Below are 17,229 nucleotides of genomic sequence, written 5' to 3' on the forward strand. Positions count from 1 at the left end.
CCAAATGATTGGAAGCCACTTTCTGACCTTTCAATAACACCAGCCTGAACCTGAAATTCCCCTCATTCAACAGGAGGCCTGTCGATGGGTCACACGGAGAGGCCCGGGGAGCTGCCGGCCCCACCGCGAGGGGACTGGCTTCCAACAGGTTCCCACCACCGCGCGCGGGCTCTGAGAGGGCCCTGTGCCTGGAACTGCCCGCGCTTCGCTGCTGGGAGCAGCTCGTATTCTTGGAAATACGTAGTTTCTGCCTGGGTATATTCCAGAGCACACTTCCAGAAACATACTTTTAATCAAAAAGATCACTAGAAAAGCTGGGATAATTGTGATTTCGACAGTGGACCATTACAGACTCGAGGGGGTTTGCCAGGGGCCAAGTGAACTCCTCTGGTTAGGTCTTGGATTGGTTACACCACCAGTGAGCTGACCGGGTGGTGTCTCTCCTAATTGTCCTCATTTGTGGGATGAGTTCTGGCCTCCCTCCCTCCCTCCCTTCGTTCCTTCCTTCCTTCCTCCCCACTCTCCCTCTTTAGTAGTCTCCCCCTCCCTCCCTTGTTCACATCCCTCTTTCCTCCCTCTCTTCCTCCTTCACTCATTCACTCCGTCAGTCATCAGACAATCCCCGAGCTCCTCCTGAGTGCTGAGCACAGAAATAATTGAATTTCGCAAGACCCAGGAGTATCTCTGAGGAGAATCGCCCATGTTACCTGCTCAGAATGGAAAGAACCCAGCTTGAATGTGGTGGCTTGTGGGATTTCTAGGCCCCGGACTCCTGGGGGACAGCAGAGGGTGAGGTGTGTGGGGTGCAGGAGCCAAGGGTTCGCTTGCTGACCGGAAGGGAGGCTCTGGCCTGTGGCCAGCTCACCCTGGGTCTCCCCGGGAAGCTCCAGGGAAGCCTGGTGCCTGCAAATCTCCATCCCTGGCACGGGTGCCAGGCCCCTGTGTACAAACAGGGGGCTCCGTACTTAGGAGCGGGGAGGAGCAGGGAGCTGCCCTGAATGGCTGCCTGCTTTGGAAATTTCTATGCATTTGTAATAACAAAATTACCATAATTTGCTCGTTAACGCAGCTAGATCAGTCAAGCATTGTTCCATCGCGGGTGGGGAGGCCACTGCGCCTCTCTCTGTACACGCTACACACCCAGCCAGCATGCCAGCCCGTTAGAGCGCTGGAAATTAGCATGCAAATGGTCCTAATTCGGTGGGCGAGCTGTCAGGCAGCGCCTCTCTGGCCTTGTCTCTGTGAAGGCCCTGACAGCCCAGCTCCAGCACCGGCCCACCCTCCTCGCTCCAGCCAGGAGGGGCTCCGAGGGGCACCTCCAGACTGACAGCTTGGCGGCCTCCCTCCCTCCGTCAGCGCCATCAGGCCTGGCGGCAGCCTCCCCGGGGAGCAGGCAGGGCCTGCCACCATGCTGGCCAGACTGAGGAGGCAGGCGGGCGAGTGGGCTGGTGGGGGAGGCTGGCCGGGGCTCAGGTCCACCAGCCCTGGCTGGACTGAGGCAATGGGGCAGTGAGGGTGGAGGAGTGGCCTCCAACTCAGGGCCTGGCTGGGGCGCAGGGATCCTATGGCCGGTGGGTTCTGAGAGTGTCCCCGCGGGAACTCTGGGGTGCCTTCTCCCACCTGCACATGCATAAGGAGCAAGTTCAAGTCCTGCCGGCTCCCCTTCTTTGTGTTCCAGGGTTGACCTTAACATATCCCTGCTCTCCTTCCCGCACACCTGGAACATCGCTGCCGAGTCTATGCCCAGGACCCCTCCGGCTGTGAAGGAGAACTGGGGAGGCTGAGAGGTGTGTGGTGCAGGCAGGCACCTGGGACCAGGACTCAGCACCTTTGGGTCTCAGTCTTCCTCCAGGTTTACTAGCCTTTGGGGAAGTCACCTCCCCCCTCTGGACCTCAGTCTCTGAATTGTTATGGTGGAGGCATCTTGATGGTCTTCCTCTGGAGCCGTCCAGAATAGGAGGGAGGAAGAGGCCCGAGTAACGGACATCTAGTGGGAACTTCTGTCAGGCAGGCCCTGTGCTGACTGCCTTTCGTTTCCCAAGCTGCCCGCTCTCGCGGTAACCCCACCACGCCAGTGTGGATGTTAACCTGCTTCACAGAGGAAGCGGCTGAGGCCTCAGCCCACACAGAGTCACAGAGTCCAGTCTTGCTCGCCCCAGAGCCCTTCCAACAGGAGAAAATGCAGGCCCCCGAGAGCCAGCCACGCTTCCTCCCTGACTGTGACAGGCCCGGCGAGGCCACCTTGCAGGCGGTCTGTGCCTCTTCCCGTGCCCAGCACATCCTCGGGGCTAAAGAAATGAGAACCCAGTGGGCCCAGCTATGACTGCCTTTGGGGATCCACTGTGTCCATCCTTACGTCCCCCCTGACGTGTGACACAAAGTGAAGAAACGACCGTGGGAGGAAGAGGGGAAGCCACCGGGCTTACCTAAGGTTTCCCCAGGCTCTTTCTCGGGACCTTGCTCCTTCCCCCCAGGAGGGGAGGCAGCCCACACCAGGACTCGGGGTTGGTGAGTGGAGAGCAGGCTGGATCTCACACGCCCACAGCTGGTGGTCCTTCTGTGGTGAACAACCTGCTCTCCCCTACATGGCTGCCCTGCCCCCTCTGCCTGTTTTAAGGGAACCTTTCTGGGTCTTTTTGGCTTTCAGATACTTGGGGGGATGAAAGAGACCCACTGGCTCCTGGCTGGAGAGCAGAGGGGGCTCCTGAGCCGGAGCCTCTGCTGCACCACAGCACACCCCGCCCCCAGCACAGAGCCAGGCACAGAGCAGATGCTCCTGAAGGCTGGAGAAGTCACACTGAATAACATGTGGACCAAGAGGGAAAATAAACACCCCCCTACACACGCACACACACACACATACACACACACACAGACACACACATTCACACACACAGACACACAGACACACACACATTCACACACACACACACATTCACACACACAGACACTCACAGACAGACACACACACATTCACACACACACACATGCACACACGCACACAGATGTGCAGGAATGAACTAAAAGCCATCCAGCCTGCCTGCTTCAGACCAAAGGCCTTGAGCCAGGGGTAACTTCATTTCCGTGTGCTTTTCCTTCTCACCTGCCCTTTGTGGTTTGTTGGGACCCTGGCATGAGCCTGGTGGAACTTCAGGTCTCCATGTACCAACCTCTCAACAGCTGCCCTCGGGCTGTTCCGAGCGTCTCTTGGAGAGCAGGTCCTGCCAACACAGGATCCAGACAGACACTCTGAGGACAGCTCAGGGACACATCCATTCCCACCCCAGAGGGCCGTGCAGGGGACTCTGACATTCCCTGGATGAGGCCCGACTGGGGCCTGCAAACTGCATTTCTGCTCCAGGAAGAATCGCCCTGGCTCCCCCTAGTGGAGAGATGGGATGCATCACCGTCCGGCATTCCTGGTGTGTGGCAGGACCAGGCAGGACCACTTCCTGCTGCCACACCCCTTCTCAGTTTACACACAGTTGGTACATCCATGCTGTCATGGAATCCTCACCACAACCTAGTAGGCACCTTGGTGTTCACGTCTGTTATAGGCTCAGGGAGAAGAAGGGCATGTCCCAAGGTCATGCGGAGCCAGGACTAGAACCCCAGGTACTTTCCCCTCCACCCAACAGCCCCCCTCTGGCCTCACTCCGTGAGTGTCCTTGGCTTTGGCCAGCAGACCTTGGCTTTGGCCATCTGCTTGCAGGTCACACAGCTGGCCCTTCCCAGCCTCCAGGCATTAGGCTCCAATGGCCAGAGGTGCTCACTCTGTGTGTGGGTCAGTCTTTCAATACATATTTGCAGTAGCTTCCTTATTGGTCTCCCGACTACCACTCTTGTCCCTTTTAATACATTCTCAGCATAGCAGCCAGAGTGAGCCTGTTAAAATCTGAGTCAGGTCATGTCCCTCTTTGCTCACTCAGAGTAGAGGCCAAAGCCTTACATGATCTCCGCCTTTATACTTCTCTCCTTGACCTCATCTTCTACCTCTTCACCCCTCACTCTCTCCAGCCAACAGACCGCCTCATTCACCTCCTTGCTCCTCCAACACACCACCCACAGTCCTGCCTCAGGGCCTTTGCACGTGCTCTTCCCTCTGTTTAGAGTGCTCTTCTTACAGATACTCACATACTACCTCCCACTTCCTTCATCACTGTATTCAAAAGTCACCTCTTCAGTGAAGCCATCCCTCGTCACTCTGCCTAAATGTTACTGCTTTATGTTTTCTCCTTACCACACACTGTATGCTTTATTTTTATTTATTTGTCTTGTTTGTTGTCTATACCATTAAAATATAAGCTCTCTGAGGGCAGAAACCTTATCTGGTTTGTGCACGGCTGTATCCTCAGTGTGCCTGGAACTCAGTGAATATCTTGGGAAATGAATAGGTGGATGAAGTACTGACCGCTGTGTGCCTTGCATGGAGATAGACACACACCGGGTCTCCCCAGCACTCCTGTGGGCTCTCCCACCTAACCCTGCTTTTGCTCCTCTAGGAGGCTTCTCCACTCTTCCTTCCTTGGACCCTGATATCACATCCCCTCTCGTCCCAGGTCTTTCCCCACAAAGCCACCTCTCAGCCAGATCTGTGGGCCGGTCCCAGAAAACACAGATGGAAGTTCGGTGTAGGGAAGGAGAGATCTCCATCAGCATAGCCAACTTCAGGGCTGACCTACTCACTGCTCTCATGGGGAAACTGAGGCCTGGACTGGGGAGGGGCCTTGTTCCCATCGCTTTGTGGTGCAGGTGGGACTTCACCGGGGCCCCTGCCTCCGGGTTCAGCCTTGGCAGTTGTGAGAACTGGCAGTTGTGGCCCTGACTCAGCTCCCTCCACAGAACATGTGCCTTATCAAGCTTGCTGAGCAGTGGTGGTGGCACGTGACTCCTGCCCTCTGGGCCGCTCCGCTGTGGGAGGACAGCACAACGTAAAGAGAAAGGGGCTGTTGACCTGGTGAGGAAAGGTGAGGAGGTGGGAGGCTGCATCTCCTCCAAGGCAGCCTCAGGAGAGGGCACCCCAAGGACTAAAGGGGGTGCAGGTCCTGAAGGAGAGGGGGCTGCTGAGACCCTGAGGCCAGCAGCAGGGAGGGGGGAGCCCTCAGAGCCCTTCGAGGCCGAGGAGCGGGCAGCAGAGCAGGAGCTGCCAGATGGCCCAGCAGAGCAACCTCTTTGGCCTCGTTCTTGACCCTGATGTTGATAGAGAAATAACTTCCCAACCCTCCTCTGCCCAGGCTGCCTCTCCTACCTGTATCCTCGGTCTGGCCCCAGCCACTGGGGATCCGAGTAATTTATGTGTGTGTTGTCCCCTCCCGCAGACTGCGGGCTCTTGGTGGGCAGGGACCGTGTCTGATTCATCTCCGCCTCCCCCAAGCCCTGTGCGTGGGGGCTGGAGGTGTGTGGAATGGAGTGTGTTCCTGGGGGCGCACTGGGGCTCAGGGCCTCTGTGCTGCTGAGCTCCCAGTGCACAGCAAAGCCCGTGCTTCGAGGTGGTAATTGTGGAGGTAAATCTTGTCTGGTCTTCTCACACACACTGGGTGAGGCATTCCATAAACATGTCAGCAGCAGCATTAAAATTTGATGGCAGGCGGCACAGGTCGGGACTAGCACCGTGACTTCCCAGCAAGGTATGACACCATCACCTTCCTTTCATTAGTCAGCGGCGGGGACGCTCCGGACTCCTTGCCGAGCCGGGCCCAGCCAGGGGGAGGCGATTTCTTCAGAGGAGGACCCCTGGCTGCTCTGAGGGACAGGCCAAGGTCTAGGCCACAGAAAAGTAACTCAGCTTTGGGCTGACATGGGGCTGAGAGGAGGCCCCGAGGCTCTGGGAGCGTGCGGGAGGTTGGAGGGCCTCGGAGCTGGCGGGGGCTGGGGCCGTGTTTTAAGCGGGAGCTGGTAATGGGAGCTGGGGACTTGTTTCAGCTTTATAGGCAGCCAGGTGGGAATTGTCCATTTGCCCACAAAAGGCCTCATAGAACACTTTAAAGGGGCAGTGGGTTGGTCTCATTTAAGCGAGCGAAGGGTCACTTGGGCAGGAGTGAGGGAGAAAAAGTATTCCTAGTGGCAAACAGACTGGAAACCCATCTTGTCTACTTCCCACCCGGCCTGGGTCCGGGCTAAGTGAACCTGAAAGGGACACGCTCGCGATCACAGTTGCAGAGACAGATAGTTCAAGACTTTCCCTACAATCAAGAATTTGGAGCACTTGTTGAAATGTGGGGGGAAGGAAATCATTTTCACCCCAGCCCTGTCTGGTGTGGCTCGGTTGGTTGGGGTGTCAATCTGTGCACTGGAAGGTTCGATTCCTGTTGGGGTGTGTGTGGGAGGCAACTGATCTCTCTCTCTCTCTCTCTCTCTCTCTCTCTCTCTCTTTCTTTCCTTCTCTTCTCTCTAAAATCAATAAGCATGTCCTCAGGTGAGGATTTAAAAAAAGAAGCAACAAGCCCCAGTCAACAGTCACACAGAGCACGTGCTCCGTGCCAGGGACTGAGTTAAGCATCAAACAGTCCCTCACACTTTTTGATTCACAAAAGACTTTGGAAGATCGTTGATATTACCTAGTCCTGTGAGTGCTGACCTGCCACACTGCAAACAGTAACTCAGGTTCAGAGAGGTAAAGTGAAGTCTCAAGGTCACTCAGCTAAATGGCGGAGGGGCTTTGACGGGGACTGGCCTACAGTCTTCTATCACCTCCGTGATCAACACAGAGTGGCAGCCACTGCTGCTCTCGGTACCTGTGTGGAATGTCAACCTTTTCACAATTACTTATAAAATGTGGCTCGGAGCTATCTAGGGGGTTATCAGCCAGTGTCCTACATGAGCAGTTGCTATGTCAGGGAGTTGGAAGAGAGGAGAGTCAGGCCTCAGTGGCTTGTTCTACTCTAGGGCACACTGTGTCCTGCTGAACTGCCTCCTGTTCTTGAGGAGCCGGCCGGGCCCCTTTCCATGGGGACAGGGACAGTGCACTTTGACTTCTCAGAATGCAGCTGAGACCGGTGAAAGGCGCATAGGGACGGAGTGCGGTAACCCACTAAAGGATACAGCTTCAATGTCCTTCAAGGCCCAGATCACAGCCGCTTCCTACAAGAAGCCTTCCTGGATACCCCAGCCAGGACAAGTTATGACTTCGGCCCTGTTCATACACCTGCCTTGCCCTTTGCTGCTACGGAATGTCTAGCTCTAGGTCGAAGAGTCCCCGTAGATGCAGGGAGTTTCCTGAGGCCTGGGCGGGGGAAGGGGGCGCTAGCACCGAGCTCTGCGTGGAGTAGGTGAGTTGATTAGACACCCGTCACAGATGTGGGAGTTGGATGTTCTCGGGAATACAGTTCAGTGTTATTCCAACGGAAGTCTTGGGACCTGCCGCCTGGCAGCTGAGACTGCAGGCTGGCGGCCTCTGGCCACACTCTGGTCACTCGGAGAAAGTCTTCCGGTTTCTGGACTGAGCGTCTTCCCATGGCCAAGTGAGTCCTAGGGGAAGCCTTCCCAGGGTTTCAGCCCAGCTGCAGCCCCATGGAATTAGGTCTGGACCTACTCCCTTTGAGCTCCAATTATCAGTGGTGTTTGCTTTAAAAAACAAAACAGAACAAAACAAAATAGCCTCTTTGCTCTTTCGGAGTAAGCAGACCTTGCTGCTGTCATTATGTTACAGGAGGCCCAGAGAGGCCCTAGTCCCTGAGCTGAGCACCATTCAGGGTCCCTTTCCAGCTGTGGGGCCTGCGCCCAGGGCTCTGCAGGGAACACAGCCCACTTCTCTTTCCTGTGTGTTTTGCTGCCTTTCTCTGTCTCTCTGTCTCACGCTTCTTTCAAAGATCCAGGACCAGGGTTCCACGACTACTTTCTCGCACCTGTTTCCGTCTGACGATGAGTGGGGCTGGCTCAAGGAGCACCTGTCGGCACAGGCAGCGCTCACTCAGCCGGCACTTGTGCTGTGGCAGGGCCCTGTGCTGGGGGCCCAGGGGCTGCTGGCACCTGTCAGGCACATGTGATCAGTCCTGGTTCCTCCCACAGACTCACCAAAAGGGGAAGGAGGAGAGTCACAACCACCTGAATCTGGGCAGGGCTCGGGCTCGGGGGAGTGAGAGAACGCTCTTTCTCAGCTGGAACAATTGATCCAGAAAGGCTTCCTGGAGCAGGCGGTATCGGAGCTGGGTCCTGACAAGCCAGGGGATCAGACACGAGGCAGGGGAGGAAGGCGGCCCATGGAGCACGAGAGGAAGGGCCTGGAGCAGGGCTTTCAGGCAGGGCCGATGGGAGGCCCTGGGCAGCATGGCTGGGAAACTCCTTGGGGACCAGGCCCTGCAAGGCCTTGAATGCCACCACGGGCTTCAGGCAGTACTCACAGGCTTGGTCCTTGCCGGGTGTGCGGCAGGGCGCTGTACAATGACAGTGAGGTGGTTTCCCTGGGTTCCCTGACGGGTCCTTGCATTCAGGTCTTTGTAGTGCAGGCAGCAGCAAGTGGGCTGAAGGCACAACAGCCTCCGCTCGCCAGAGGACCACCTTGAGGCCCAGAACCGTCATCCCGCCGCCCCATGGCTGGTCAGAGCAGAGCTGGGCTCGGCCTGGGCTCCAGCCGAGTCTCGCTGTGGCCGCCCAGCACCGCCGCCCAACTGCAAAGTCCGCGGCTCTCCCGGAGAGACAGGCACGAGACACATTCTGCATTCTCCCCTCACTCTCGCCCTCTCTCGCGGTTTTTCTCTTCCCTGTGTTTTTCTGAAGGCCTTCGAGGCTGGCCCGAGCTGGTGGGAGAAGAGGTTTTTCCCAGGGACGGATCGATGCTCTGTGTGCGGGCAGCCGCGCTGACAGGCCTGACCTTTACTGGGTTCGCTCTGGTTCTGCGTTCCCTGCTGGGAGCCTGGAAGGCCTTGCTCTGGAGACAGGGAGGTTGGGGAGCCTTGGCCTCCAAGGGGCCGGGCTTGGGCTGGGTGCAGTGCAGACAGAACAGGGGAGAATCTTAGCGCTGAAAGCACTTTGAGGTCAATTATTTAAATCTCTCCCATATACACCGCTTTTACAGATGGGAAAACTGAGGCTCGGTGAGAAGGGACTTGATCAAGGTCACGCAGAGAGCTTTGACAGAGCCCCAGAGTCCAGAGTGTGTGTGTGTGTGTGTGTGTGTGTGTGTGTGTGTGTGTGTGGTGTGTACGCATATCCATATACAGGGTGGGGCAAAAGTAGGTTTACAGTTGTATGTGAAACAGTTGATTCCTGTATCATTAGTTATTAATTCTTGTGTTATTCTCCATCTGAACAACTGTAAACCTACTTTTGCCCCGCCCTGTATACATGAGTATATAAGTATATGCATGTGTGATACAAATTATTATATATACACATAATGTAGTAGCATATATACACTATTATATATATAATATATATATATACACACACACACACACAGTGGGGCCTTGACTTACGAGTTTAATTCGTTCTGAGACCGAGCTCGTTAAGGAGCTCGTTAACTCAAATTACTCTATCAACTCAATGCAAAAAATTGGCGAGAGACAGCTGGTATCTCAAAAAACTCGTTAGTCGGGACACTGGTAAGTCAAGGCCCCACTGTATATGCAACATTCATATTTGAAAGGCGGGCTCTGCCGGCGTGGGCACGGTGGTCCCTGCAGCCATAGATGGCAGCACACCGGTTACCCACGGACCCCGAGCCACGGCACATCACGCAGTTCTACAAACCACGGGAGGGGCTGGAGAGATCTCACGGTCCTTTTCAAATCTCTTCTTCCTCCTCCTCCTCCTTCTTTGCAAACAGTTTCTCTCAAAGCCCAGTGTCCACCCTGCAGAAAGAGGACTTGGCTGTGAAGTCACTTTGAAAGACTTTCCGTATGTTAATTACAGCCGGGCAAGGTCTCGAGCAGAGGTGGGCGCCCACCATCTGCGGACGGGGTCGGCCCCCAGCGTGCTCTGCAAATCCCCATCATCTGGCAGGTGTCGTTTTGGGTTAATTAAGAGCTACGCTGTGCCGGGTTACCTGTCACTTCTGAGGGTTTAGGAATCTGCGGCTTTCCTGCCATCTCCGAGCCTTTGGTGAAGGGGAAACCGGGAACGTCTCTGACGCTGATGACTTTCCTGCCCGTGTCCTCCAGGACAGCTACATCACGTGCCTCCTTCGTGGCCCCCTATCCGCTTTCATTGTAATCAGTCCTTTCTAGTTACCTCGTTGAGTTGTTTATGTGTTTTTATTGATTTTTGAGAGAGAGGAAGGAAAGAGAGAGAGAGAGAGCGAGAGAGAGAGAAACATCAATCATTGCCTCCGGCACACCCCCCTGAAACCTGGGCATGTGCCTGGACTGGGAATCGAAACAGTGACCTTTCGGCGCAGGGTCGACGCTCAAGCCACTGAGCCACACCGGCCGGGGCATGGCTTTTACAACCAGCTCGTCTCTGTTTGGAGCCATTTTCTGCATCTCCTGCAGGGTAGGCAGCTGTGGGCAGGAGTGGGGGATAGAGCACTCCTGTGGGTGTGATCCTGGCCATGAGCCTGTGAGGGGACCAACACTCTGTTCTTGGTCCTGTGGAGGCAGCTGAAGATGGGGAGTCAGTCCCAAGTGTCCTGGGGTTCCATCTTGTACCATCTGCCTAGTCCCACCTCCTGCTTTTACTCATGCAGTGCCCCTCCGCCCCACCACCCCTTACCCTCACTCAGTGCCCCTCTGACCCACCACCCCTTACCCTCACTCCGTGCCCCTCCGACCCACCACCCCTTACCCTCACTCAGTGCCTCTCCGACCCACCACCCCTTACCCTCACTTAGTGCCCCTCCAACCCACCCCTTTACTCAGGGCAAAGGTACCAACAACGTGGGCTGGTTGTCCTGGCACCTGGACAACAAGACGTGCTTGACTCAAACCCTCACTCCCGCTTCGGGGGAGAGTCCCATGTCCTGCCAGGGTTTCTAGGGCACTTCCAGGGGAAACTGGCTCACTGGCTGCTCAGCTCTGTCTCATGGTGCCTGACGCCGTGGAATTCCTGGGCTCTGGTCTGTGCTGCTCTTGGACATTCTTTCATCTCCACCCACTGACCACCCACCGTGGCGCTTGGCCTCTCCCCTTGCCTTCCATGTGCGAAAAACACCAACCCGGCTGTGCAAGGCGTTCGGTGGGCAGCGGGTTTTACTAGATGTCAGGGCGGCGGGAGGAGGAGGGTTCAGCCCCCAGTACAGGTGACTCGGTGGGAAGAGGTGAAGGGCCAGGGTGTTCTCTGAGCGGGGCAGTCATCAGAGGTGGTGTTTATGGTGTGATCGTTGTCTTGGGTCAGCTGCACCTCTAGGGGCCCCCATCTCCAGCTCCTAGAGGGTAAAGGGGTGGGGGGTCAGAGGGGCTCTGCCTGAGGGTAACGGGGTGGTGGGTCGGTGGGCCTGGCAGACGGGCGCGATGCTGTCAGATGAAGATGGAGGGCTGGCCCGTGCCGTGTGGTCGGTGCCCTGGGCCCAGGTGCGGCGCTGTCAGGAAGTGCCTCTGATGGGGCAGCTTCATGGGCGCCCAGAGCCTGGAGGAGCGAGCAGTTGTCCCCCTTCTCCAGGCTGCTCGGTCTCTCTGCTCCCCCTCCGGGCCCCCGAGGAGGAGGAGGGGGAGGCGCTGTGGAGCTGATGGATATGCCGAGGCTGGGCGGCTGCAGCCCGGCACTGTCACCATGCTCTCCCTCAGTACGCCGGAACCTGACACCCTGACCACTGAGGCATAAAAAACAGAGAATTGGAAGGCTCAGCCTGTCAGGCTGGGAGTGGCCCCCAGAGAGGTCTGGGGAGGAGTGCACGTGGTGTGTGCGTGCGTGTGTGTCTGTGTGTGTGTGTGTGTGTGCGTGCTCGCATGCCTGTGGTTGCCTGTGGAAGTGGGGAGGTGGAGAGGAAGCCGGCTGGGCTTGGGTGGGAGCAGCGGGCCCCTCAGGCCTGCTTTATTGTTCTGGCCGCACCTGACCAAGTCCCGCGGGCCCTGCATTTGGGCCTCGGCTGCCAGGGGCAGAGCAGTGCTCCCGCTCTGACATCTGGCTGGTCCCTGCTGAGGGCTCCTGCCCTTTGGCTCGTTGGCACCCTTAAGAAGAATCCGTGGGAGCTTGTTTGGGCTGAGGGTGGTCCCGTGGGCTGTGTAACTCCTGTCACCACTGCCAGGGAAGGGCCCACGTGCTCTGTAACCAGTGGCATAAAAGGCCACTCAGCAGCCAGCTTCTGACACTACGTGGGCCAGGCACTGGGAGACTCTGCAATGAGTAAGGCCCAAACCCGGCCTCCCACTGCCCCCCGCCGGGAGCTCCCAGCCGCAGGGCAGACAGGCGGCAAGGTTGTAAGGGAAGGAGTTTTGAACTCCCCTCCTCGTGACGCCTGGCGAGGAGGCTCTCCTGGGGCTGCAGACACAAGACCACTGCTCCGTGGGCAGCTGGGCGAGAGGAACATCCTCAAGCCCCACCTGCCTCCTCACACTCCCCATGGTGTCCACCTGCCTGAGCATGCCCAGAGCAGCAAACAGCTACCCCTACCCAGTGCCCGGAGGCCCGCCCACTGCCTCTTCTGCGCTCCTCTAGACTCTGGCTTGTCTCTCCATCTCAGCAAAGTGCCCTCTGCCTCCTCCTGGCGGAGGGCTTGACTTCACGTCTCGTCTTCCCCGTTGGCCGAGGCCGGGGTGCAGCCACCTCTGGATTCTCAGCTGGCAAGGCCAGACGAGAGTTGAGGTTACCTTTGCCTTCGCGGTGCGGAGCAACGCGGAAAACACGTGGGAAGTGGAACTAAATCCACACGGGGGTCCTGGAGTGGCTGAGAACCAGGCTTAGGACTTGGTGGGTGTGCTGAGGCCATTTTGTGAGAGAACCTAGGCATCAGTCTCCTGACCTGCAAAGTGGGCCAGGCACCTCAGGGAACACCTGGCACGTCAGTTTCACGGCACACATGTGAGAGGCTGGTATTCCCTTCCACTAATACAGCGGTTCTCAACCTGTGAGTCGAGACCCCTTTGGCGGTCGAACGACCCTTTCACAGGGGTCACCAAAGACCATCCTGCATATCAGATATTTACATTACGGTTCATAACAGTAGCAACATTACAGTTACGAAGTAGCAACGAAAATAATTTTATGGTTGGGTCACAACATGAGGAACTGTTTTAAAGGGCCAGAAGGTTGAGAACCACTGCACTAATAGAAACGGGGGAAATCTAGATGATGCCAATGACCGCTGTCCACTTAAGAAGGGTGTGCACTGGACTTGACTTGGTTGGTAATGAAAGCACCTGCAGTTTATGTAAGAGGCAAATGCCGTTGGCCTTTTCCGAGCTTGCTTTGACGTTTGCTTCCTGTTTCTCTCCCACCCATCTCATGCAGGGAGTGAGTTTTCCGGGAGCCCCTACAGCCACCCTCAGTACCCCTCCTACAACGACTCCTGGAGGTTCCCCAACCCGGGGCTGCTCGGTGAGTACGGCGGAGGTCACACAGCAAGCAGACGGCAGGATGCGGACCCAGCTCAGTCACCCTGACTCATAGTCATACCCCATGTGCGACGTGGTCCTCTCCCTGACCCGTTCAGTCTGAACAGGACCATAGCCAGGGAGAGGGGCCTCATCTCTCCACAGGAAGGAGCCTTGAGAATCCTAAACACTCAGACCCTGTATGTGATGAGAACAGCTCTGGCCTATTTTTTGAAAACCAGGTTATTGTATTTACCCGTCAGGCTTTCGGTTGCAAACAACAGAAGCCACCTTGGCTGGTTTAAGCAGAAAACAAATCTGCTAAGGGATTTGGGGGGACCCATGACACAGGCGTGGGACGCACAGCCAGGGACCACACCTAGCCACACCACCAGGGCTGCTCTAGCGTCAACACTCCTGCTGCTGCCAGTTGGCACCCCAATCTGCCCGCTCTGCCCTGCTGCTCAGCCAGGGTGCTTGAGAGCTCTGTCCTGCCAACTGCCTGGAGCCCGGAGCCTCTGCCACCCACTCCCAGCTTGGAGTCTCTCAGCCCGTTTCCTCCAGTTGCTCCTGCCCAATCCAGGTCACAGGCGAGAGAGCCCGTCTGACAGGTGACACACCTGTGCGCTAGCAGCAAGGGCGGCTGGGAGGGTGAGTTCTGACTTCCAACCCAAAGAGGCGGGCCTCATGCTACAGGCAAAACAGAAACAGTTTAAACCGTGCTGGGCAGTTAGAAACATGAGAAATGGTCCCTGTGCTGCCCAAGTCTATAACCTGGGGCATCATGGCCAGGTCACCAAGCAATCGGGGCCTCGGTGTGAAATGAGGGTAATCACACCGGCAGCTTTGTTCAGAAAGGAGCTAAAAACCACAGCTCACTGTCCTGAAGATGAGCGGGCTGCCAGGCTCACTCTACCGTAGTCTGGCACAGAAGCCCCCGGCCCCTCACACCCACCAGCCTGGCTTTCCCACGGTGTCTCCAGGCTCATCTGGAAGAGTCCCACGGAGCAGGGGAAGTAGCCTGATGTCTGCAGTCTGGGGAGGGTGCAGGTGTGGGAACCTGCTCTGAGGCTCCGGCTAGATCAGTAGAAGCTGTGGAAACAGGTGAGACCCTCCACGTACACACTCCCGGTGCTCACGCCCTCACGCCCCTGCCACCCTCGGCTGGCCGGGTGAAGCCTCCTCCACAGAACCACCAGCAGAGAAAGGATGAGCAGTGCCACCCAATGAAGCTGCACTTCTCAGGAAACTCCCCTCCCCGCTGGGCCTCCTCCCCAGGAGCTGCCCGCCCAGCACCATGGGGCCCCGAGCGGACTAGAACTAGGGGGGGGGGGTGGGGGGAGGCGAAGGGGTTGGCGGGGGCAGACAGGGCAGGAGGTGGGAAGAAAGGCAGCAGTGGTCGATTAGGATTAAGATGGGAGTGCCTGTGGCCGCTTTAAAGGGATTAGAGCGTGAGTGGGAGCCGGGAATGACTGTCAGGAAGTAAATTGATGATAATGTGAATTAGAGAGGAAAAATGACAAGAGAAAGGACAAGTTTATTTTAGACGACGGTCTAATGGGCACCAGGAAGACAGAGTGCTTTGTGAGGCGATGTTTTCATTGTTCACGGTAAAGGCAAGCGATTTTGATCTGCCGTGGAACCCTCGAGCTGAGGCCACTGGACAGCGCAGCCAGGAGATTAGGCTTTGAGAGGGGAGTGAGTCAGAGCCGAGGGCAGGAGGTGGCAGGTGGGTGGGGGGCTCAGAGGGCTGAGCCAGGGTCCTCTGCGCAGGCTTACTTCCATTTCTTGTCCCCCGAGGCCCGTTTGTGGGGGCAGCCCCTGCGGTTTTCCTGCTCCTGGGCCATGCCCAGGCCTGCAGGGACGGCACACATGTCCTAACAGCCCCCAGCCCACAGAAAAGAGAAGATGAGAGAGCAGGGGAGGCTGACAGCTGTCTCTGAGTGAGGGCTCTGACCAGGGAGGTGACGGAGGAAGCGGCATTCTCCATCTCCGGGAATACGTAGGCACAGGGCTGGCGGCCTTGCCTTCATCGGGAACAGCTCAGCAAGGCGCTGCCGCTCCGCCCCTGTCACTGCTGCCTTCCTGGGGCCCAGTGAGGGGTAGGGTATCTGCTCCTCCGGGCTGGGCTTGGAGGTGCGGTGGCAGGTGCTAAAGTGCCACGAGCTGTATGGCCTTGGGCAAGCTGCTTACTCTCTCTGCCCCTGTTTCCTCCTCTGCTGCATGGGACACTACTAGTTCCTACCTGATAGGCTTGTTGTGGAAAGTTAAGAGTTCGTGCATATAAAGGGCTTAGAAAAGCACTTTTATATCCTTACGTCATGGTGCCCTCAGGCAGCGCTACTGTGAACCCGTTTTACAGATGAGGCAAACTGAGGCTCAGAGGAGTGAAGCCACTTGTTCAAGGTCACTCAGCCAAGAGTGGCGGAGCCTGGCTGGCAATCCCCAGGCATTGGTGCTGTCATGCTATTGGGGAGAATTGCCAGGATTGGTTTGGATTTGGGTGAGATTTCAGAATCCATACCTGTCACCTCCCCTGGGGAATGAAGAAGCTTACTGTTCCCACCCCACCAGACACGTGGGCCAGGACGACTCACAGGGCCCCCGCTGCCGTCCACCTGGACAAACACATCCTCCGGCGCAGGGGGAGCAGGCCGTGAACTGCCTTGTGGGGCAGCAGTCCTGAGCCAGGGGGAGACACCTGAGTTCCAGACCGGGCTCTGGCACTGAGAGGCTCTGTGGCTTTGGGCACATGACTTAGGTTTGTTGAGCCTCAGTTTCCCTACCTGTAGAAAGAGGAGATGGCCTAGCATCTCTAACCTCAGCAGTTCTAAGACTCTGCTGGTCTCCCAGAGCCCCTGGCGCTCTTTCATCCCTGGGAAGGAATTTGAACACAAAGCGGGGCTCCTGGAGGCCGCAACCAAAGCATGTAGTCAAATAAAGCCGCCCAGGGAGGTGGAAGGAGCCCTGTCTGCGGGTCCCAGGAGCAGGCTGCTACCCGCTCTGCTCCACGCACTCACACACCCAGTCTCCCCACGTCCAAGTCTTCTCGTCCCGTCCCCCAAGCCCAGCCTGACCCGCTTCCTCCAGGAAGCCCGGCCCTGCCAGAACAACCGTGCGTTCCCCAGAGCTCTTTGCTCAGAGCTCCGAGCCCCTTCCTTGCTGTGAGCATGTGCCTTAGGTAGGGGGCTGCAGGCACAACGTCGCCCTCCAACCCCCATGCCGTCTTCTCTCTCTTCCAGGCTCCCCCTACTATTACAGCGCCGCTGCCCGAGGAGCTGCCCCACCTGCAGCCGCCACTGCCTACGACCGTCACTGACCCTCGGAGCCAGGCGGACGCCAGCACTGATGACACATACCACTGAGGGTGATAGCCTCCCAGCCCCTTCAAAGACAGCCGGAGGGGCCCGACGAGAGCGTCCCCCAGCACCCTCCCCCCTCACTTGAAACTCTGCCCCCCCTTTCCTGTCAGGGACTCTGGGGTTCTATGGTACGGCTGCTGGACTTCTGGACACCTGTCCGTTTCTAAGAGTCAATCAATGAGCTTCTCCCAGCGGTGACGGGGTCTCCACAAACCAACAGACTGTGCCGCCGGTAACTGCAGCCCCAGCCCCGCCTGCCAGTCCCCCGGCTGTCTGACCGTCTGCCCGTCTTCAGGCCCAGGCCTGGGAAGAAGAGCTTGCTGTGGTCGTTTCAACAGCACCTGTGTAAATACCTTCTTGCTTCTCTCGTGGGCCCAAAGGTCCAACGGAGCAGACTGCCAGCCTTTATGCATTGAGCACTCCCAGCGCATCACAGACCTGAGGGCAGAGCATCCCCTCTGCCC

At 57.3% G+C, this 17,229-nt stretch overlaps 1 protein-coding gene across 7 annotated transcripts in view; it reads left to right on the top strand.

The window, feature by feature from the left end:
- Positions 1–17,113, top strand: part of PAX5 (paired box 5) — a 154,916-nt gene extending 137,803 nt beyond the window's left edge. For 3 of the 7 annotated variants that reach the window (XM_006103225.3, XM_023744545.1, XM_023744547.1), the window contains 2 exons: positions 13,321–13,407; positions 16,646–17,113. In XM_006103225.3, the coding sequence (XP_006103287.1) occupies positions 13,321–13,407; positions 16,646–16,722 (164 nt within the window). In that variant the 3' untranslated portion in view covers positions 16,723–17,113. The remainder of the gene's footprint in view (positions 1–13,320; positions 13,408–16,645) is intronic. The other 4 variants (XM_023744548.1, XM_023744549.1, XM_023744546.1 and 1 more) reach the window with 3 other exon arrangements.
- The last annotated feature ends 116 nt before the right edge of the window (positions 17,114–17,229 follow it).

This window comes from Myotis lucifugus, unplaced genomic scaffold, assembly GCF_000147115.1.
Source record: "Myotis lucifugus unplaced genomic scaffold, Myoluc2.0 scaffold_472, whole genome shotgun sequence".
Taxonomy (NCBI): Eukaryota; Metazoa; Chordata; class Mammalia; order Chiroptera; family Vespertilionidae; genus Myotis; species Myotis lucifugus.